Source organism: Symsagittifera roscoffensis, chromosome 3, assembly GCF_963678635.1.
Source record: "Symsagittifera roscoffensis chromosome 3, txSymRosc1.1, whole genome shotgun sequence".
NCBI classification, from domain to species: domain Eukaryota; kingdom Metazoa; phylum Xenacoelomorpha; order Acoela; family Convolutidae; genus Symsagittifera; species Symsagittifera roscoffensis.
The window spans coordinates 3,767,393-3,791,745 of NC_087064.1; the positions used below are offsets into that span (position 1 = coordinate 3,767,393).

At 35.5% G+C, this 24,353-nt stretch overlaps 1 protein-coding gene across 2 annotated transcripts; it reads left to right on the forward strand.

Annotated features, from left to right (window-relative positions):
- The first annotated feature begins 735 nt into the window (after positions 1-735).
- Positions 736-23,260, forward strand: LOC134842043 (tubulin-folding cofactor B-like). 2 transcript variants are annotated; one of them, XR_010162480.1, is made up of 4 exons: positions 736-946; positions 4,051-4,313; positions 4,696-5,029; positions 22,788-23,260. XR_010162480.1 is itself a non-coding variant. In XM_063858197.1 (3 exons), exons 1-3 carry the CDS (start codon positions 739-741, stop codon positions 4,948-4,950), a joined length of 726 nt encoding a protein of 241 aa, XP_063714267.1. In that variant the 5' UTR covers positions 736-738; the 3' UTR covers positions 4,951-5,666. The 2 variants fall into 2 exon arrangements, 1 of the variants encoding a protein (XP_063714267.1); XM_063858197.1 differs by lacking the exon at positions 22,788-23,260 and having other exon boundaries at positions 4,696-5,666.
- The last annotated feature ends 1,093 nt before the right edge of the window (positions 23,261-24,353 follow it).

Here is a 24,353-nt window from a genome sequence, read left to right on the forward strand (position 1 = left end):
ACCCCCGTGTCTTAGGAAAAACTATTTTTGGTTAAAAAAATCTTTTAAAAGCTCATGACAACAGTTGCTTTCAGATGGTATAAAAAATTTACGTCAAAAACGCTCTATTAAATAGTCGAAAATTGACTGAATAAAAAACACACCAAGCATAAATATTCCGCACTTTCTTCGAAAGTCGGAACAATTATCGGAATGTAATAAAAAATTTCTCCCTGTAGATTAGTGATAACACCCAGACGTTTTAAAAAATAGTTTGTTTTTGGACTGACTGCCTGCTTGCAAAATGTATGAGCCCGATTGCTCTTGTCTTTTCACTTGTGAGAGCGTGTGACTTCTCTGATTTTGTATTCAATCAATAATCGTTTTAATGCTCTGATTTTATTGCTGTCCCGAAGTTTCATGATTTTTTTCTTGTATTAGTAGAAATTAAATGTTCATTCTATTGCAACGCATGAAAAATTGGCCAACAATTGTGGAAAATTATCAGAAAATTTTCTTCAAATTATGTTTCTCGTTTTTTTTTTGGAAATTTTTAGTTGACAATTTCTTACGAAAAGAGGATTATTCTCTTTTTTTACAGCTAACGATTGCTTACTAGCTACCGAAAATTTAAGTCGATCCGACCATGTTGCTGTTGTAGCCCCGTTGAATCTTGGCGACATTGGGTTCATTTATTTCGGTTAATAAGCACTATGTTAGTTAAATGCTAGCTATGATATTAATGTTTTCAGATGTGAAATGTCATTTGTTGACACGAAGATTAAACTGCTGTTGAAGAGAGTTCCCAAACCACTGCCGGATAATTACAACCTAGTAGCTGATGTGCGCAGCTCCGAGCCATGCTCAAAACTGCTGGACTCGCTTCAGATGCGAATAGCTTTGAACACATTTGAGCAAGCTACAGTTAAATTTCCAAATGGAGATTGCTCAGTGGTAAATCCAACAGGTCAGTTGATACGAATTTTTCAGGCGGGGGGGGGGAGCTGTAGCGACTTTAATGCGTGCCGCTTGGCAAGAGCAATTAAAGTAGTAAATCACTGAGTTTCAATTGCAAATGTGACAAAACAAACTCAATTCTAATTGCGCTAATAGCAACAGTCTAAATTATTGGCGTTCCAAAAAAGTTATTGGGGTTCCCAAAAAGTTTCAACAATCAAGCAGGCAGATTAAGGGCGTCATCTAAAAGACGAAAAGTGTGCCAAAGTTATATACCATACCCTACCGCTATCAAAAAGAAAAAAGAGTAACAGTAAATGGTGCCTAAATGCCCTCGAAAAAAAAACTTCATTTGTTTTTTTTCGGGCCACTAAAAGTGGCGATGAACAATGAAAAATTTGTCTTCAAGTTTTCCATTTTTACCTTTTTTTCTCGCAAAAGCATTTCTCACACAAACAAACGTCAGATGGCGTCGAGTGATATATCATATTAAAGTCCTTTCAATAGTGATTTAATCGATACATTTTCAAAAAATAGGTCCTTAATTTAGAGAAAAACCGCTTTGAAAGTTTTTACAGTGAAGAAGGGTAAGTAGAGCGAGAGCGTTTGCTTAAGCTATAAAAAGTTTTCTTAGTTTTATTTTTTTCATTTCGCTTTTTCGGCACAAAAATGTTAGAATCTGCAAACAAAAAGTTGGCGGGTTTTAATTTTCTCAACTTTGTTGGTAAAAATTGTGCACGGATTATTGTATTCAATTGAAGCCTAAATAATTGTATATTTTGTTTTTATTAAGAGTAATCAACGTAGTGTATGAACGGAGTAAGAGTAATTATCAGATTTACCAGCAAAATAAAATTTTCATGTATTGATCCAGTTTTCTCACGCATGAGGTCAAGTGAAATTTTATTTTAATGTAGTCAAGATTCGATCGAATTTTACCCTTGCGAGCAAGTTTCTTGTAATCGGGAACTAGACTTACTTTCCCCATAAACAACTTCTTTTACTTTAAATTGAACAGGCTGTATTTGAACCCTACAAACTTCGAGGTTCTTTACCACTTGGACTGGAGGTAACTTGATTGCTTTTGCAACCTAAGGTCTGAGGTTTGAGTCCCGGCTGGATCTTGTTTTTTTTTCAGCATTAGGTGCCACATCGCTGATTTTTTTGTGCTATAAGAAAAATTATTTTGAACTATTTCCAAATTTGTTCACCGATTTTCAAAATTGGGGTCTAATTGGAAAGAACGATTGCTTCCCTGTGTGCCTGCTTTATCGTCTAGTCTCTCTTTACTTTGTCCCACAGTCTACCGCCTTCGAAAAAGTCTGTAAGGGAATATTTGCCCCATATATATTTTTTTCGTTTTCTCAAAAACTAATCTCCCAGATCTGAGATTCTGGTTTCAATGGAAATGACGGGTTGTAGAATGCTCCCCTGCATAAGCGGCTAGAACCACTTTTTCTAACAAAAAAAAAGTTATGACCCTCGGAGAAGTCAAATTTTGGTTTTTGACCGTTTTTCAAACTTTTCTCAAAAACACCTTCTCAAATGCGGTTTTGGTTCAATCCAATGAACGGGCTGTGTGAAACTCCTTTGCATACGCGATTACGACCAATTTCTAACGCAAACAGTTATGGCCCTCGGAAAATTCAAATTTTTGCCTTTTTCTAACTTAGACTTGGAAGGGTAGTTGCAAAACTACCCTTCTAAATCTAAGACTTTGGTTTCATGCGAAATTTCAAGTTGTGTGAATTTTTTTCCGCAAGTGTCTACGTTCTATTTTTTTTACACAGAAAGCTATGATTCTCGAAAATGTCAAATTTTTGATTAATTGACAAAAGGGTAGTTTTCGACAAAAGTCAAAAAACTTCCAAAATACTTCTGTCGAAAACTACCCTGCCAATATTCAGGTCAAAAAATACCTTACCAATTCTCAGGCGTTCAATCGAAAAACGTGGTTTTGGGTATCTTCTCTGCTCAAGCGGCCATGTTCCAGTTTTTTCTTAATAACTACCCTATCAAATCTGAGATAAAGGGTTCAATCGAAAGACGGTTGCGAGAAATTTGCCTGTAGAAGAAGCGAATCCTTAATTTTTGTAAGAAAAGTGTTGTCCTTGGGAAAATTCCGTTATCTTAAAAATTTTTGCTCTTAATTATTTTTAATAGAGAAACAACTAAGATTTTGAGCTGATTTAAATTTTTGAGTTAATGTATTACATACCGCATCAGTAGAACAATTTGAAGAAAAAAACATTTTAACTTGTACATCTAGCTTTAGCTGGGCCCTAGTTACCTTTATCGAGACATGCGAAAAATGTGTTTCACTTATGCTTTTTTTTGTTTTTTGATAATATTTTTATGCTTGGTTGTATCGTAAGTTGTGCAAAGCTTCGCTTTGCCTCTGTGTCAAAAGTTATGTCTAGAACCAAAACTATTGTTTTTTTCTTTTAGACTGAAATGTCATCCTTCATTTTGATTGACACTAAAATATGCTTTAAAAAATTATCATACGCCACCGAGGCTAACATTAAGCTACATTTTAGTGCTTGTCGGCACAAGTAAAAATTGGCAAAGTTTAAAGTGGTCGGAGTTTTCTGTGATAACTACAGGAACTGGCTATTCTTTTTTATTGCTCTCATTGCTTAAACAATTTTTTTTTCAGTTCTGTTGAGCCCTCATTAGTAAGAGTCGATGAACGTAAAAAGACCCTTATATAGGTCCTGGCGTTTTTTTCAGGAAAGGCTTGAGATAATCTGATAACTACAGAAGTGCATTCATGCATATTCAAATCCATCTGTTAGGAAAATTGCACTCCAGTTTTCTCAAGTGAGTTATTTTTTATCAAAAAAGTCCTTTTCACAAACAGTTCTTGAAATTCAAAGAGTCTATATATTTTTTTCTGTGAAATTTTTTGTCCAAAAAACGGCTTTTTTTCTGTTAAGGTTCCTCCAAATGGTTTTCCTCGAATGGATAATGCTTAAGTAAAAGGTATAGCGTGAGAAAACTTGTTGATAATCAAAAACCACATTTTTAAGGCTAGAATGTTCTCTGCGGCCTTGCGCAGCAAACAGTTACTTACTAATGTCAAATCAAATAATAACCTATGAATTACATCAGGCACGTGGGGAGATATGGGATTGAAAGATGGCCTGGAGTATCTACTAGAGGTCAGAGGTCAAGCTATGGACTTGGAAGTGAATGCTGGCGCGGACTACACGCCTTTGAATTTGATGTCAGACAAGGAGTATGATGAGAAAAAGGGAACTGTTCGAGATTTCCTGAAGAGCAACAAATTGGGCAAGTTCAGTGAAGACTACCAAGAGAAGAAGCAGAAGGAAATGGAAGAGCAAATGAACTTGTACGAACAACTCAAAGATAAAGTGAGTATTTTTTTAAGAAAGTTTGTAAGCCTCCGTTTCCTCTAAAATTGTTACCTAGTTTTTTGTTGAAAAATTGCTGTGTGCTGGGTGAGCATTCATAATTTAGTTTAAAGTTGAAATGTTTAAAGAACACTTGGTGAAATTTTTAAAGGGATTTAAGCTAAAGAAGGTTAAGTTTTCTAAGATTTGCAAGTTGATTCAAACTGGTTTGCGGTTTTATTTAATTTTCAGTCAAATGCGTTTACTGTTATTCGAGAAGCTATGATTATTAAAGTATATAGCACACTCTAGTCAGTTGGTTTGTCTTTGAAAAAAAAGGCTATGCCCCTTAAAATCCGTAAAAATCGAAGTATTATGTTGGGATTTGACCTTTTAATTCCAGGCTGGTCAAAGAGTTGAATTAGAAAACAGTCTGCGAGGAGAGCTGAAATACATCGGGGAAACTGACTTCGCCTCTGGCTTCTGGGCTGGCATCGCTCTAGATGAACCGTACGGAAAAAATAACGGAACGGTTGCTGGCCGAAAGTATTTCACGTGTACAGATAATTACGGGCTGTTTCTGAAGTTGAACAAATTTAAAGTTGGTGATTACCCGCCTATTGATGACGGACTTGACGATGACCCCGAAATTATTTGACGATCAAATAGAGTGAGGATCCTTCGGGTGCTGAATGTCTTGCAAATAATGAATTTGTCGGTACTAGTCTGATAGATGGGTGCGTCAGTTATAAGAGATCAAGTTAACATCCTCCAACCCCCTGTTCTGATTTCAAATAGAAACAGAAACATGAATTATTTTATTGCGTTCACAAAATGTGACGCCGCCGCCACCACAAAAGAAATATGTTTTTATTCCCTTGCAAAAGGAAGGGAAATGCTATTGGAATAATTCGTATAACGTTTTAAGCATTGAGAATTGAAACGACTATTCTCATTCAATGCGAATATTAACGATTCCTCTCGTAAAATACGAGCATACGAAACCTTCTTCTCGTAAAATACGAATGTACGAATAGAGAATACGAAGTTAAGAAGTAACTTCTCATTTGATACGAAAAGTGGCGTGATTTCCCCATCTGAGTATAAATAGAAGCTCAAAACTACGGGAATTCATTCCCAACAATATCTCTTCTAACACCAACGCCACTCTCTTCAAACCACCCCCAATCAATCTCTAAAAAATATCTCCAATCTCACCCTTAAAATAAATATAGAGTCAAAAGGCAACTAGCTGTAAATTCATACTAACTTCTTTTTTAATAAAATATTTCTCAGCGAATTTTAGATTTACTTTCTAAGATAGAAAGTAGAAAGGACCCTTTATTCCTAGCAAGCGTTTTGTCCGACGTCTATAGTTTTGCTAGCGTAATAAATTGGTGCGACCAGTGAGGCACACCTTCTAAAAATTCGCAAAAATTGCTAAAGTCTCAAAAAGAGATAAAAAAGCAAAGAATCCAATTCTCAAACTGGAGAATTGTTGAAATTTCTCTTACAAATAAAGAGAAGTAATAAATTTCCAAATCGGAAATTTAAGTTTTCTAAACAAATTTATAAACTTTTCTATCTTTCTTTTTAAAGTTTTAAACTAAATATAAAATGGCTGATACCCCAATATCCCATCCCAACTTGTCTTTAATGACATTTTCGGGAAACGATCCGAACCAAAATGCTACAGCATTTTGGAATTCAGTTGAAAACAAAATTCTTTTCTCATTAGGTCAAAGACCTGCTGATAATGATGCACGACGCAGCTATGATAGCAGACAACGATCCCTATTCGGATCATTGTTAACTGATACATCTCTTGAATGGTTCAATGATAATGTAACCAATGCTACCACATGGGCACAACTCAAAGATCTCTTCCTAAACAGATTCACTGACGGACGAGATCAATTCAAACATAGAATTGATGCTGAAAATGCAGCTCGCCAAGATGGCGAATTAATAAAAAATTATTTCCACAGAATCAAATCTTCTGTAGATAGAGGATGGCCCGAAAGTATTGATGTAACCGTTCATGCTACTGAAGATGCTCAAAATGCTGAGAGAACTATACAAACCAGACAAAGAAGTCAAAAATATATTGATTTCTCAATTAAGGGACTAAGACCTCTAGCCCTTAAACAAAAAGCTCATGAATACATGATAGAGCATCCAAATGCCAATTGGGATCAATTCACAAATCATGTAATCACTAAGGATCTAACATTCATTGTTGCTACTGATCCTGCTAATAAGTCAACAACGGATAAAATAACTTCATTAGAAACTCAAATTAAAGAACTAACTAAATTGATCAAGAATCAAGAAGTTAGTGCAATCAATGATCAGACTTCATTTCAACGACGTCACCCTGACATCAAGGGAAGACCTAATAGTACACGATTCTGCGAATATTGTAGAATGAATGGACATTCTATATCTAGATGATCAAAAAAGCAAGTTCAGGACGAAGTAAATAAGTTGCGGAAAGAGCTCACAACAAAAAATGAACGAAGAGTTTCATTTGAAACTGATTATAAACGAAATCGAAGACCGAATAACTTCCCTAACCAGAGTAACCCTAACCCAAGTAACCGGTTTTGGGATAACCAAAACAGAACTACTAACAATTCAAATCCTAGCCAAAATAACTATGGCATTCGCCATAATTATAACTATAACGGAAACAATTTCCAAAAGGCTAATGCACAATCGTCTTTCAATAACAAAAGACCCCAAACCTATGATGATAGGTATCCCAGAGAAAACAAATTCAGAGAAAATGAACAAGTTGCTAAACAGTTCTACGACCAAGAACATAGGCAATTCAATAGTAACCCTAGAGGTAGACCATATAACACTGGAAGCTATAATAGCAATAACAGTCGAGACTCAACGCGATCTCAATCACCAAATTTTAGATCGAATCAAATACAGTCTGAAACTACCCACTGGGTTGAGGAAGAAGTCAATTACTGTGATGCTATCACTGATTTCTTTCCTTTAAACTATTAAAGTCTCCGAAACCAAGCGATGATAGTAATCCTAAATCAAGGATATATCTTAGCTTATATCATTTTGCCACCGGAGACAAAAACAATAATAGTGGACTTGAAATTGAATTCATGATTGATCCAGGATCAACTTGTAGTATCATAAACTACCCAACTTATCAAGAATTGGAAAAATTAGGTCAAAAAATGACAATTTACCGATCCAAAATTAAAGCAAAGACTTATAATGGATCTGATATACGTTTGTTTGGCCATACATCTATTCAATCTTGTTTCGACACTGATGGAAAATATCCATCTAACCACAAAGTGTGGATAACTGAAGAAATAACTGCTAATCTGTTAGGAGTAGACTTTTGTCATCTCTTCTTAAAAGCTCTCTACTTTGATATCCCCGCAGTTGAGCTCAATTCAAAAGGTGTAATATCCTACGGGTTGATGAACAACGATAAAGAATATCCTAACGTTTCAAAAATTGTCTCAATTAACTTGAAAGAACCCTTGTTCATTCCAGCACGCTCTACATACTTATACAAACACTTGGCTGAACCAAATTCATACTTCGAAAAAGGGACTACTTTCCTGCCTCATAAAAATACAACCAAAACCGAATTGGTTTTCATTAATACAGTTTGTACTCAAATTGAGCAAAGCCTACCTATCCTAATTGAGAATCAGAAAGATCATCCTGTCACACTAAACAAGTGTGTACTAGGATATGCAGTAACTGATATTCAAGGAGACGAGGATAAAATATTTGCTATCCACGATTGTGATGAGTTCACCACGAGAATTTTAAACGAAAGTTCGGAATTCGATAGCTGTTTCATGCTGAACACTGTTGTCAATACAACACAGGAAAGCAATACTCAATTATCCGGCCCCTGTCTACAATATGTAGACTTCAAAAAAAGGTCCATATTCGAATCGAATATGCCCATTGCCCATACAATCTCTGCAGATAGAGCAATGAAAAAAGGATTTGCTGAATCAATTAGCAAAAGGTATCCTGAGCTACGACACTTTTGTAACTCAATACATGCTAACATTAACGATATTCTCATCTTCACTGATCCAAAATCTGGACAAATCATATATAACCTGATTACCAAACAGAGGTACTTTCAGAAACCCACTTCCGACGCTATATTCAATACCTTGTCCGAAATGAAAGATCATGCTATAGCAAATAACATTCGATCTATCGCAATGCCCAAAATTGCTTGTGGCTTCGATAAAATGAATTGGGAAGAAGTTTCCAAAATCATTGTCGATGTATTCCAACATTCTGGAATTACTATATTTGTCTATGTTTCAGGACAAGAAATCAAGGACATGTCTGCCCTTGAAGTGTTTGATACAGAGAATGTATCAGAAATATTTGAACAAATTGGTTCAGATATAGTCAAAGTATGCAAAAATGAAAACGAAATAGCAACTGACTTTTCTAATGATGCAAAGAACCTTTGCAGGCCTCCCTTGAAAGAACAATTTAAAAAGTACCGAAACAAAGAACATAATGATCGGCTAATTGCCTTTCTAGTCAACGAAACGTTTACCCAATACTCCTCAATTGATAAGGACAATAGTAGTACTTTGGAAAAAATTGAAACTACTATTAAATTTTTATCTGACTTCGATTTCACACAAAGTGATATATCGGATGATGAATTTGCAGATCTAATTCAAATGCTGATAGAGGATCAAGATGTTTATTCTCATCACAAATATGACATTGGAAAAACGAAGCATAAATTCCATATACCACTCAAAAAAGACGCAACGTTTAAAAAGCAACGGCCTAGTAAAATCCCAGTCCATCTAAGAGATAAATTGGACAAGTTAATGGATGAATTAATCCAAGCAGGCATAGTCAGAGAACTAAATGAAAAAGATGATATGAACTCATGGTTCGTAAATCCAGTCATCATTCTTCCAAAAAAAGACTACGTTAAGTTAGTCTTGGATGCTAGGTATCTAAACTCAATCACAGATACTAGCAATTGTAGTTGGCCATTAGAACCACTACAAGTTCTCATGACCCGAATAAACGGATCATACTTCACAAGTAGTGATCTCTCTTGCGCCTACCATCAAGTACCTCTAACAGATGAGGCCCAGAAATTAACAAGCTTTATTGTAGGAGGTAGACAATATACCTACCAAGTTGGTTTCTATGGCTTGAAACCACTTTCAAATTTCTTCAGTAAACTAATGAGATATGCCTTCGGACCCCTCATTAAAGAAAAAAAAGCAATTACTTACATAGACGACACTCTGTTACAGAGTCAAACTAAAAACGAAATGTTTGGCACAATTCGAGAATATCATTCTCTTTTACGGAAGGTCAACTTAAAAGCTGCCCCTGACAAAACCTTTTTCTTTCTAAGAAAAGTTAAATTTTTAGGCCACGTTGTCTCTAAAGATGGTCTTTCCCCAATCGCTTCACGAATTGATGACATAAAAAAATTGAAATCCCCTGAATCAAAAACAGTAGTTCTAGGAGTAATAGGTGTCATGGGATTCTTTAGCACATACATCATCAATTTTCATGTGGACGCAAAATGTCTATATGAACTGGCAAATAGTAGTGATAAGTTTCAATAGCTACCATGCCATGAAGAAGTTTTTCAAAAACTGAAAGACAAATTCTGTCATGACATTTTAAATGCCATACCTAATGTAAACTACCCATTCCACATTCACGCCGACTCCTCAAATGTAGGAACCGGGTGTATACTCATCCAAGACTTTCCTGAAGGGAAAAGAATTGTTTCTGCCAATTCTCGAGTCTTTGATAAAGCTGAGCAGAAAATGTCTACTCAACATCGTGAATTATGTGGAATAATATCTGCTTTGCAAACCTATGAATTCTACATTATAGGTTCACCCTTTCCTCTATACCTATATTGCGACCACAGACCTATTCTCTTCTTATGGTCCAGAAAAGGACAACTTTCTCATAGATTTTTCAAATATCAAGTCGTATTGACAAAATTCAGGACCGGATACTTGAAGACATAACTCCGGTCCATAAAGATCATGAATTCCATGGGCGTTAGATTTGCCCCTTTTTCTACTAATCCGTCGTAGATTTCCACCCTTCTCTCGACTTCCTTGTCCTCCTACAATTCCATCTAGTTTAATTGGCAAATTTAAAAAGAAATAAAAACACTAAACCATTTAATTGGCCAAACTAAATATTTTTTAAATTCTTTTTATTGGCCTTTTCTTTTTTTTCCCTTTTTCTACTTTATAAATATTTCATTTGTAATAAACCACAAAACACCAAAAATAACATAATAACAATTAGATTTTAAAATAACTTTTATAAATATAAGACTTAATATCGGTATACGATTTCACTAGTTTGACTGCCGCCATCATAGATATCAAAAATTGCATAAAGCAAAACGAAAAGTCAGAAAGAAACAAAAAAATCCTTATCGTGAAGAAAAAGGATTAAAAGCCTATATCAGGCAGTTTGAATTATTATTCATTGAAGACCAACATGATCTTCTATGTATTAATGAATATAATGATGACTATACTAAGAGTCCAAAAATTTGCTTACCCATCTCCCTAGTGCTAAACTGCTTTGAGTTAGCTCATAAGCATCCTCTTAGCGGTCACCACGGCGAAACAAAAACTTTGGAAATAATCAAAAGATATTTCTATTGGCTCGGACTCTATAAATGGGTCAACATGCTTCTTCATGATTGCCTAGAATGTCAGAAAAATAAGCCAAAACGAAAAGACCTGAATGAAGCTCCATTACAACAATGGAGAACAAATATGTTATTCAGTACTCCACAAAGATGATAACATATTCGAAAACGATTGCTATCCAGTCATTGCTCAAGTGCAAGGCGGAAAAAAGAAATGAATCAACATAAGTGACAGAGGAGACTTCAGCATTGAAGATGCTCCAGAATATTTTGAAGAATCTTGTAGTGCGATTCAGAATATAACAGATTTCTTTCGATTTGGCAAACAAATTAACCAAATCAAACGACTATCTATACCAGATATAAACAATGAAAACATTTATGAAGAAATTCCAGATGAAGTATCTGCACTTGATGATCCTTTGGAAAATTCAGAATGGCTTGACTTATATGAAGGCAATGTTGAGAACAACCTTCTCAACGACCTGGTTAAAGCAAAAAATGGTTTTGCAACCAAAACAAGATCTTTGAGGTTAATTGAACCCCTAAGTCTCCAATCTGAAGAGAATAAATCAGATTCTCTTGAACTGATAGCAAAAATGACCGACTTTGCTAAAGAAGCAAATTTAGACGTTGAAACAATTATGCAAGAGCAGTGTAACGATACTGTAATCATAGATATCAAAAATTGCATAAAGCAAAACGAAAAGTCAGAAAGAAACAAAAAAAATCCTTATCGTGAAGAAAAAGGATTAAAAGCCTATATCAGGCAGTTTGAATTATTATTCATTGAAGACCAACATGATCTTCTATGTATTAATGAATATAATGATGACTATACTAAGAGTCCAAAAATTTGCTTACCCATCTCCCTAGTGCTAAACTGCTTTGAGTTAGCTCATAAGCATCCTCTTAGCGGTCACCACGGCGAAACAAAAACTTTGGAAATAATCAAAAGATATTTCTATTGGCTCGGACTCTATAAATGGGTCAACATGCTTCTTCATGATTGCCTAGAATGTCAGAAAAATAAGCCAAAACGAAAAGACCTGAATGAAGCTCCATTACAACAATGGGGACAATTAGAAACAATCCCAATGAAAACGATCCACATTGATCATAAAGGTCCACTCAGACCATCAAGTCACGGCAAAAACTTTTGCTTAGTTGTGGTAGATGCCTTCTCTAGATATCTTCAAGTCTATCCATGCACCCATGCAGACTCTAAGGAAACCATTAAGCTCTTAGAGAAATACATCACAACATTTGGTATTCCACAACAAATTATTCATGATAATGGAAGTGCATTCATGAGTAATGACTTTGCTCATTGGTCCTCTGAATTGGGAATAACCCTGAGGCCAAGAACTACTTACTCGCCTTGGACTAACGGAAAAGTTGAAGTCCAAAATAAACATTTAACCCAGTGCTTTCGACATTTCCTGAGTACCTCAGGCTCAAACTGGTCTGAATTAACAAATAAATTTGCTTTTGCACATAACACCGCCATTAATTCAAGTACAGGTTACACTCCATATGAGATTGTCTTTGGCATAAAACCTCAGGTTCCCCTTAGCCTTAAATTAGGCCTCTACCGCGACTAAAACAAAAGATGTACCTCTGAATTTTGCGCTGGTCTCGAAAATCATGCTCATACCGAGCATAAGTCAAACAATGAGACCATAGATAGATTTCTAAAAAATCAAATTTCCGCCGAAATACTAAAAAGGGAAAATGATTTTAAGTTGATTTATAGTAACACCTATACCCATTGCCGCCGCATCACTAATAAGGCCCACATGTTCCGAAATCAATTTAAATTAGGACGGCCTATAAAAGAAGGCACAAAAGTGTTACTAGAAAATAGATCCAAACCACTATTGAAAAGTCAAAAGCTTTTGAATTTGAGATCTGGACCTTACACCGTAATTGAAAAAATCACGGAAGTAACATACGGAATTCAAAATGATTTCACTAACGAAAAAAAGATTGTCCACCGCAATCATATTGTTGAATACTTTCCTAAAGAACAACAAATGCCCAAGCTACTACAGGAGTACTCTAATGATTTATTTTCAAGTGATTTTTATGATCATATAACAAATCATCAAATCGACTCTTTCAATAAACCTAAACAGGTTGAAAATCTACAATACCAGTTTTGGCCAGTAGTCAACAATGGTTATCAGCAAATGACTGATCATACCCCTACAAATGAGGATCAAAATAAAACCATTGTTCATGAACACTCATTAGATTCAGGCAGAGAAACCATGCATTTAAGAACTTTGTTCGATGCGACTGCGATTGACCAGAATCTTAGACCTATTCGAAGTTCAACCCCCTATCCTGTTGATAAAACCCCTAATCCTTCAACTAGTCAATCTAGTAGTTATGGCCACCGCCGCCTACCTAGCCGCAGTATAAGTCCTAATACTAGTCTCGCAAATGACTTTGGCCGCCGCCACCAAAATGTAACAACACAATATAATACTCCCCGTCCTCCTGATATCCCTCGTTTATCTGAATCATCAGAAAGCTTTACTGATGGAAAAATTATCCCTCTTAGCTCTCAGGAAAGCTTCTATGAGAACACTCGATCCGCACCTGGATCACTTTCTGAATCCAAAAAACCTAAACGGACAAATCGTCCTACAAACTTTTATGGAACTACAATTCCATCTAGTTTAATTGGCAAATTTAAAAAGAAATAAAAACACTAAACCATTTAATTGGCCAAACTAAATATTTTTTAAATTCTTTTTATTGGCCTTTTCTTTTTTTTCCCTTTTTCTACTTTATAAATATTTCATTTGTAATAAACCACAAAACACCAAAAATAACATAATAACAATTGGATTTTAAAATAACTTTTATAAATATAAGACTTAATATCGGTATACGATTTCACTAGTTTGACTGCCGCCATCTTTTCCAAAGAGTTTTCCGCGGCCCTACTCAGGCTCCTCACTGCAAACTGCAGCGCTGAGTAAGGCCGCCACCAAGCTTGATATATTTCCTCCAACATAATATCCAGCTCTATTTTTCTTCTAAATTCTTCCTCTGCCGCTGGCTTTCTGAAGAATTCTTCTTGAAACTAAAACAAATTTATATACTATTTCTATGTTGCCATGCCACTTGAATAAAAAAATTTTTTTTTTATTACTTTTAAAATTGGGTGTATTGTAAAACAAACTTACATCCTCTCCAAAGAATAAGGACAAAAAGTCCATTGTCTCTTGTGAAACCACATGGTTTCCACTCCATGGGCTCCGTAGTTTCTTCGCGAAGCACCTACTTTGTATTGAGCCCAGCTCAAATGGTTCATCGGTATTCAGGACCGGATACTTGAAGACATAACTCCGGTCCATAAAGATCATGAATTCCATGGGCGTTAGATTTGCCCCTTTTTCTACTAATCCGTCGTAGATTTCCACCCTTCTCTCGACTTCCTTGTCCTCCTACAATTCCATCTAGTTTAATTGGCAAATTTAAAAAGAAATAAAAACACTAAAACATTTAATTGGCCAAACTAAATATTTTTTAAATTCTTTTTATTGGCCTTTTCTTTTTTTTCCCTTTTTCTACTTTATAAATATTTCATTTGTAATAAACCACAAAACACCAAAAATAACATAATAACAATTGGATTTTAAAATAACTTTTATAAATATAAGACTTAATATCGGTATACGATTTCACTAGTTTGACTGCCGCCATCTTTTCCAAAGAGTTTTCCGCGGCCCTACTCAGGCTCCTCACTGCAAACTGCAGCGCTGAGTAAGGCCGCCACCAAGCTTGATATATTTCCTCCAACATAATATCCAGCTCTATTTTTCTTCTAAATTCTTCCTCTGCCGCTGGCTTTCTGAAGAATTCTTCTTGAAACTAAAACAAATTTATATACTATTTCTATGTTGCCATGCCACTTGAATAAAAAATTTTTTTTTTTATTACTTTTAAAATTGGGTGTATTGTAAAACAAACTTACATCCTCTCCAAAGAATAAGGACAAAAAGTCCATTGTCTCTTGTGAAACCACATGGTTTCCACTCCATGGGCTCCGTAGTTTCTTCGCGAAGCACCTACTTTGTATTGAGCCCAGCTCAAATGGTTCATCGGTATTCAGGACCGGATACTTGAAGACATAACTCCGGTCCATAAAGATCATGAATTCCATGGGCGTTAGATTTGCCCCTTTTTCTACTAATCCGTCGTAGATTTCCACCCTTCTCTCGACTTCCTTGTCCTCCTACAATTCCATCTAGTTTAATTGGCAAATTTAAAAAGAAATAAAAACACTAAAACATTTAATTGGCCAAACTAAATATTTTTAAAATTCTTTTTATTGGCCTCTTCTTTTTTTTCCCTTTTTCTACTTTATAAATATTTCATTTGTAATAAACCACAAAACACCAAAAATAACATAATAACAATTAGATTTTAAAATAACTTTTATAAATATAAGACTTAATATCGGTATACGATTTCACTAGTTTGACTGCCGCCATCATAGATATCAAAAATTGCATAAAGCAAAACGAAAAGTCAGAAAGAAACAAAAAAATCCTTATCGTGAAGAAAAAGGATTAAAAGCCTATATCAGGCAGTTTGAATTATTATTCATTGAAGACCAACATGATCTTCTATGTATTAATGAATATAATGATGACTATACTAAGAGTCCAAAAATTTGCTTACCCATCTCCCTAGTGCTAAACTGCTTTGAGTTAGCTCATAAGCATCCTCTTAGCGGTCACCACGGCGAAACAAAAACTTTGGAAATAATCAAAAGATATTTCTATTGGCTCGGACTCTATAAATGGGTCAACATGCTTCTTCATGATTGCCTAGAATGTCAGAAAAATAAGCCAAAACGAAAAGACCTGAATGAAGCTCCATTACAACAATGGGGACAATTAGAAACAATCCCAATGAAAACGATCCACATTGATCATAAAGGTCCTTTCAGACCATCAAGTCACGGCAAAAACTTTTGCTTAGTTGTGGTAGATGCCTTCTCTAGATATCTTCAAGTCTATCCATGCACCCATGCAGACTCTAAGGAAACCATTAAGCTCTTAGAGAAATACATCACAACATTTGGTATTCCACAACAAATTATTCATGATAATGGAAGTGCATTCATGAGTAATGACTTTGCTCATTGGTCCTCTGAATTGGGAATAACCCTGAGGCCAAGAACTACTTACTCGCCTTGGACTAACGGAAAAGTTGAAGTCCAAAATAAACATTTAACCCAGTGCTTTCGACATTTCTTGAGTACCTCAGGCTCAAACTGGTCTGAATTAACAAATAAATTTGCTTTTGCACATAACACCGCCATTAATTCAAGTACAGGTTACACTCCATATGAGATTGTCTTTGGCATAAAACCTCAGGTTCCCCTTAGCCTTAAATTAGGCCTCTACCGCGACTAAAACAAAAGATGTACCTCTGAATTTTGCGCTGGTCTCGAAAATCATGCTCATACCGAGCATAAGTCAAAAAATGAGACCATAGATAGATTTCTAAAAAATCAAATTTCCGCCGAAATACTAAAAAGGGAAAATGATTTTAAGTTGATTTATAGTAACACCTATACCCATTGCCGCCGCATCACTAATAAGGCCCACATGTTCCGAAATCAATTTAAATTAGGACGGCCTATAAAAGAAGGCACAAAAGTGTTACTAGAAAATAGATCCAAACCACTATTGAAAAGTCAAAAGCTTTTGAATTTGAGATCTGGACCTTACACCGTAATTGAAAAAATCACGGAAGTAACATACGGAATTCAAAATGATTTCACTAACGAAAAAAAGATTGTCCACCGCAATCATATTGTTGAATACTTTCCTAAAGAACAACAAATGCCCAAGCTACTACAGGAGTACTCTAATGATTTATTTTCAAGTGATTTTTATGATCATATAACAAATCATCAAATCGACTCTTTCAATAAACCTAAACAGGTTGAAAATCTACAATACCAGTTTTGGCCAGTAGTCAACAATGGTTATCAGCAAATGACTGATCATACCCCTACAAATGAGGATCAAAATAAAACCATTGTTCATGAACACTCATTAGATTCAGGCAGAGAAACCATGCATTTAAGAACTTTGTTCGATGCGACTGCGATTGACCAGAATCTTAGACCTATTCGAAGTTCAACCCCCTATCCTGTTGATAAAACCCCTAATCCTTCAACTAGTCAATCTAGTAGTTATGGCCACCGCCGCCTACCTAGCCGCAGTATAAGTCCTAATACTAGTCTCGCAAATGACTTTGGCCGCCGCCACCAAAATGTAACAACACAATATAATACTCCCCGTCCTCCTGATATCCCTCGTTTATCTGAATCATCAGAAAGCTTTACTGATGGAAAAATTATCCCTCTTAGCTCTCAGGAAAGCTTCTATGAGAACACTCGATCCGCACCTGGATCACTTTCTGAATCCAAAAAACCTAAACGGACAAATCGTCCTACAAACTTTTATGGAACTACAATTCCATCTAGTTTAATTGGCAAATTTAAAAAGAAATAAAAACACTAAACCATTTAATTGGCCAAACTAAATATTTTTTAAATTCTTTTTATTGGCCTTTTCTTTTTTTTTCCCTTTTTCTACTTTATAAATATTTCATTTGTAATAAACCACAAAACACCAAAAATAACATAATAACAATAGGATTTTAAAATAACTTTTATAAATATAAGACTTAATATCGGTATACGATTTCACTAGTTTGACTGCCGCCATCTTTTCCAAAGAGTTTTCCGCGGCCCTACTCAGGCTCCTCACTGCAAACTGCAGCGCTGAGTAAGGCCGCCACCAAGCTTGATATATTTCCTCCAACATAATATCCAGCTCTATTTTTCTTCTAAATTCTTCCTCTGCCGCTGGCTTTCTGAAGAATTCTTCTTGAAACTAAAACAAATTTATATACTATTTCTATGTTGCCATGCCACTTGAATAAAAAATTTTTTTTTATTACTTTTAAAATTGGGTGTATTGTAAAACAAACTTACATCCTCTCCAAAGAATAAGGACAAAAAGTCCATTGTCTCTTGTGAAACCACATGGTTTCCACTCCATGGGCTCCGTAGTTTCTTCGCGAAGCACCTACTTTGTATTGAGCCCAGCTCAAATAGTTCATCGGTATTCAGGACCGGATACTTGAAGACATAACTCCGGTCCATAAAGATCATGAATTCCATGGGCGTTAGATTTGCCCCTTTTTCTACTAATCCGTCGTAGATTTCCACCCTTCTCTCGACTTCCTTGTCCTCCTACAATTCCATCTAGTTTAATTGGCAAATTTAAAAAGAAATAAAAACACTAAACCATTTAATTGGCCAAACTAAATATTTTTTAAATTCTTTTTATTGGCCTTTTCTTTTTTTTTCCCTTTTTCTACTTTATAAATATTTCATTTGTAATAAACCACAAAACACCAAAAATAACATAATAACAATTAGATTTTAAAATAACTTTTATAAATATAAGACTTAATATCGGTATACGATTTCACTAGTTTGACTGCCGCCATCTTTTCCAAAGAGTTTTCCGCGGCCCTACTCAGGCTCCTCACTGCAAACTGCAGCGCTGAGTAAGGCCGCCACCAAGCTTGATATATTTCCTCCAACATAATATCCAGCTCTATTTTTCTTCTAAATTCTTCCTCTGCCGCTGGCTTTCTGAAGAATTCTTCTTGAAACTAAAACAAATTTATATACTATTTCTATGTTGCCATGCCACTTGAATAAAAAAATTTTTTTTTTATTACTTTTAAAATTGGGTGTATTGTAAAACAAACTTACATCCTCTCCAAAGAATAAGGACAAAAAGTCCATTGTCTCTTGTGAAACCACATGGTTTCCACTCCATGGGCTCCGTAGTTTCTTCGCGAAGCACCTACTTTGTATTGAGCCCAGCTCAAATGGTTCATCGGTATTCAGGACCGGATACTTGAAGACATAACTCCGGTCCATAAAGATCATGAATTCCATGGGCGTTAGATTTGCCCCTTTTTCTACTAATCCGTCGTAGATTTCCACCCTTCTCTCGACTTCCTTGTCCTCCTACAATTCCATCTAGTTTAATTGGCAAATTTAAAAAGAAATAAAAACACTAAACCATTTAATTGGCCAAACTAAATATTTTTTAAATTCTTTTTATTGGCCTTTTCTTTTTTTTTCCCTTTTTCTACTTTATAAATATTTCATTTGTAATAAACCACAAAACACCAAAAATAACATAATAACAATTAGATTTTAAAATAACTTTTATAAATATAAGACTTAATATCGGTATACGATTTCACTAGTTTGACTGCCGCCATCTTTTCCAAAGAGTTTTCCGCGGCCCTACTCAGGCTCCTCACTGCAAACTGCAGCGCTGAGTAAGGCCGCCACCAAGCTTGATATATTTCCTCCAACATAATATCCAGCTCTATTTTTCTTCTAAATTCTTCCTCTGCCGCTGGCTTTCTGAAGAATTCTTCTTGAAACTAAAACAAATTTATATACTATTTCTGTTGCCATGCCACTTGAATAAAAAAAATTTTTTTTATTACTTTTAAAATTGGGTGTATTGTAAAACAAACTTACATCCTCTCCAAAGAATAAGGACAAAAAGTCCATTGTCTCTTGTGAAACCACATGGTTTCCACTCCATGGGCTCCGTAGTTTCTTCGCGAAGCACCTACTTTGTATTGAGCCCAGCTCAAATAGTTCATCGGTATTCAGGACCGGATACTTGAAGACATAACTCCGGTCCATAAAGATCATGAATTCCATGGGCGTTAGATTTGCCCCTTTTTCTACTAATCCGTCGTAGATTTCCACCCTTCTCTCGACTTCCTTGTCCTCCAGCAAGGCTTCGTGTTTGAAATCTAGCTCATCCCGTAAGTTTAAAAACTTCTCCGGGAAGTCCACCAGATTATCTTCGGGATCGATAAAATTCATTCTGGACGACGAAAATTTTTTTTTGAAGATAAAATACAGATAGTTCAAACTAAAAGGAAAGCAAACAAATGATGTTGCTTTTAGTCCTCTTTTATGAAGAGATGTTTTTTTTTCATTTTCCTCCTCCAATAAGGAAGGGGAATGCAGTTGTTAAAAATTAACATCAGCATAAACGAATAAAAATCATTCCACTGCTAGATCTCAACAAATAAAAAATAAGTGGAAAAACCACGACATTAAACCAGAGTGGAAAAAACCACAAAACGAATGGCGAAGGAATTACGACTTAAAAAGAGTCACTTCCGAAAGACGCCGAATAACAACGGCCAATCAGAGCTTAGATTTGCAAAAAAGCAAAAACAGCCTTTATAAACTAACTGATATACAGTTGTTTTCATTCTTGCTCAATTCCACATCTTCCATTCAAAACCTCCTCTCTCTCCAAAAAATAAATCTGCTGAATTCCTCAACAAAAATTGAAATCTAACTCAGATTTCCCATCACAAAAAATCCACAAAATGACAAATCCATATAGTGAACTAGAGGAAGGTGAACTAATGGACCACTCTCGAGGAAATGCTTAAAGTGAGTACTTTTAAAAATTCTTTTGCTTTCATTCACCACCAAAAAATAAATTTGCTAAAAATTTATTTGGTTGGTCTTTTAACTCTAGTAATACTTTCGAATCAAACCTCAGCATTTGATCCGAAAGAACAATTATATGCAAATACTGTAAATAATCTTCGGGTTGCTCATTATGATTGTCAACTAATGACTTCTAACAAAATGTTCTCTTTAAATAAAGTAGCACCTTGCAAAGTCCAACCAGAAAATATTAAAGTAACCCATGCTTATGTTACTCTATATCAGAGACATTATCGCACAAAAGTAAATGCGACAATGTGTCGAATCAAACACCAATCAATGCGTTGGTTCTGCGATTCTTTTGATTCGAGTGGTATCGACGCTCGACAAAATATGATCACTACTGATCTCCATTTATCTGCCGATCAATGTAAATCGGCCGCCAACAGAGGCTATCTTAACCTAGGCTATGCTAGTATTGGAAATATTCCTTTCAAATTTAATGTTAAAACAGTAACTAATGCCCATGCTGGCAAAGTTGACGGCAAACATCATAACGAATGTGATGGCCGTTCTTGGATTAAATTGGACACTTTTGAAACTTACATGCAAAATGTAACTCTGACTGTTAACCTCAAAGATGGAACAGTCAATAATTGGCAAAACATTCCTTTGCCCTGTCCAGTGTCTACAAATGGATGTGAAACAACATCCTTAGACGCTTTTGCTTATACTTGGGAAGAACCCAACAATTGCATTTTCACTGTTTTAAACAGATTTCCGGCTAAAATGATTCAAAACGAAGAATCATACTATATAATTAAAGGCGATTCTAGCCCGTCTATTCGTTCTACCCATACAAGGGATTCTCAAAAATTTATGCTACAGGTGATTAATAAACCGCAATCTCTTTGTGGTCATCCCAGAATAGTGTATCCAACTTCATATGATTCACTTTTTATTGCATACACTGACGGTTTCAATATGGATACTGGAATCCAAGTTAAACCAACCCCAGAAACGGGAACTATTCATAATGCCGGCCAACCAAATTCTTCTTTTCTTACATTAAGTGATGATTCGCCGCCACTCCAATTTTCAAGTCATCAAATTGACTACGAAGCTCATATAGGAACCAAATTGGACTATATTCTTTTTATAGCTTCTACATGCTCAGAACGGCCGAGTTAGCCCTTCTGCAAAATCAATGTGAGCTAGAACGCTGCTCAATATTAAATACTTTAATGCTTTCACTTGAAAGCCCACGTTTGGCTGGCTATATTCTAACCAAAAACCGCTCTATGTTCTTAGAGACCAATGGCAATGTTGCCTGGCTCTACCATTGTCCGAATTTTTATTCACCTTTGCAATTAATGGATGAATGCTATAATCGCATTCCCATTATGTATAAGGAAAATATTCGATTTGTCGATCCAATTACGCGACAAACTTTTCAATCGGCAGATCTACAAGACTGCTCCGACAAACATTCAAATCTCTTTCAACTAGATGTTGATGATGATAAGTCCTGGATTGAATTAACCCCTCAAATTACAAGGTTTACAGGACCATATCTCTTTAAACCAAAAGAGATAATTCAAAAGATTAAGCATTCTTTAGCCTCTAGCCAAGGCGCTTCAATATACACTTATGCTCAAATGCAAAAATTCTGGAATATGATTTCCGATAATTCAGAGATGAAAGGAATACTACAAAAAGTATCCAGGTCCTTTCTAAATGCTAAAAAAATTATTTTCAAGGACTCATACAGCCCACTAGGCTCTTCCCAAACAATCTATTTGGACTATCTCATCTCTCCAAACTTTTGGAAAAACGAATACACCCGTATATTCGGGAAAGTACAATACTATTTAGAAAAATGCGGAATAGTCTTCGCCTCTTTTCTATTTGTGAAATTCATACTAGATTGCCTAGTATTCATAATAAAGGCTATGCATATTCACAAAATCACCGGCCGCTCACTACACTTTGGCAAAGTATTGCTTGCCGCTTCATATAATGTACTTTTCACTTCCATAGTGACCTCAATTTTCACTCAAGATGAGCAAACTGAAAAATTAGAACAAGAATGTGATCAAAAAATACAAGCCCCTCTTTTAGAGGAAATTGATAAAATAAACCAGGATCGCATGTATCCTCACATCCAATTAACAAGTTTTGAGAGAAGAACTCAAAACTTGGATCACCCAACAAACCCAGTCTAATAAAGAAAATTCTACTGTTCTAGGATATACCAACTGATTCAACTATGGACGCAACACTTGATGACGACTTGAGAGATTTTGAGGATCTTCTCTCACTCCTGCCACCAACCGATCCACTGGACTCGCAGATTTCAGCACTCACTCAACAACCAACTGTTTCTATTACTACAACACCCACTGCAAAGCCAACCTCAACACGATCCTTCGTTGAGCCACTACTTCAAACCAATTCAGCTGTCCCAATAACTACAGCATCAAAGCCACCACCCCTAAAAATTTCATCCCCTGATTTCAAAGTACCCCTGGTTCCCTCGAATTCCAAAATTAAAAAGCGAACCCAGATTGTAAAACCATATAGATACTAACGGCAAATACGCCGGTATCAACTTCTCAATATCCAATGACCATTAGGCGACAGCCCTTGCACCCCACTGAATTAAACACTAAATTACATATTCAGTTAGAAAGGGAACGATACATTAATTCTAACAGTAATCCCGGCTTCGATATGGATCTCAATTATGCTTTGAATCCATTAATCAATCGTTTCAAATTAGAAGCCTATCACCCTATAAAAAAAATGTATTCCATAACTAATTCCCTTCTTGAATATCAAAAAATCTATGTCCCAGCAAAATATCTGACAGCAAAATTACAAACCCCCCAGTTAGATGACTATACTGAGCAAATTCAGCGCAGTCATATCCATGAAACGCACCAAATCCGGGAGCTGAAAAAGCAAATCCACAATTTGAAAACAAAAAATCACCAACTTATAGCCCGGTTGGAAGGAAAATTGTAAAAAATTTGTCCTTTCATTTAAACATTTATTCTTTCGCTTTATATAGCTATGTAGTATAGCTATTAATTTCCTTCCTCAACAATTTTGACTTTAATAAAAAAACACAAAAAATACCCCCTTTGTATGAACCAGTCCTCCCCTTATTACGCGTATGGACATCTACTTCACATACTTCAGGAGACTTCGAAAAAAGAATGTTCAAGGAATAAAACTAACCTTCAAACTTTTGAGAAACAAATAATTTTGATGTACTTAATTTTATAGTTAAATCCCTTGGTTGTGTAAACTCTATTTTGATTTATAAATGTAACTGATGTGTTTATATTCATTCAAGCCTGACTCAAAGTATCAGTTGTTCAAAAACATCTGCTACATGTAATACCAACAAACTATTGAACCAACTTTATGAGATTGAAAGAAAAAGCTTCGATCGATCAACAATTACCCCACTATTCAAGTGAAAGTAATAAAAATGAAAGTTTCAGTTTTTTTCCTCTCCAAATAGGAGGATGGATATGTTCTGATTTCAAATAGAAACAGAAACATGAATTATTTTATTGCGTTCACAAAATGTGACGCCGCCGCCACCACAAAAGAAATATGTTTTTATTCCCTTGCAAAAGGAAGGGAAATGCTATTGGAATAATTCGTATAACGTTTTAAGCATTGAGAATTGAAACGACTATTCTCATTCAATGCGAATATTAACGATTCCTCTCGTAAAATACGAGCATACGAAACCTTCTTCTCGTAAAATACGAATGTACGAATAGAGAATACGAAGTTA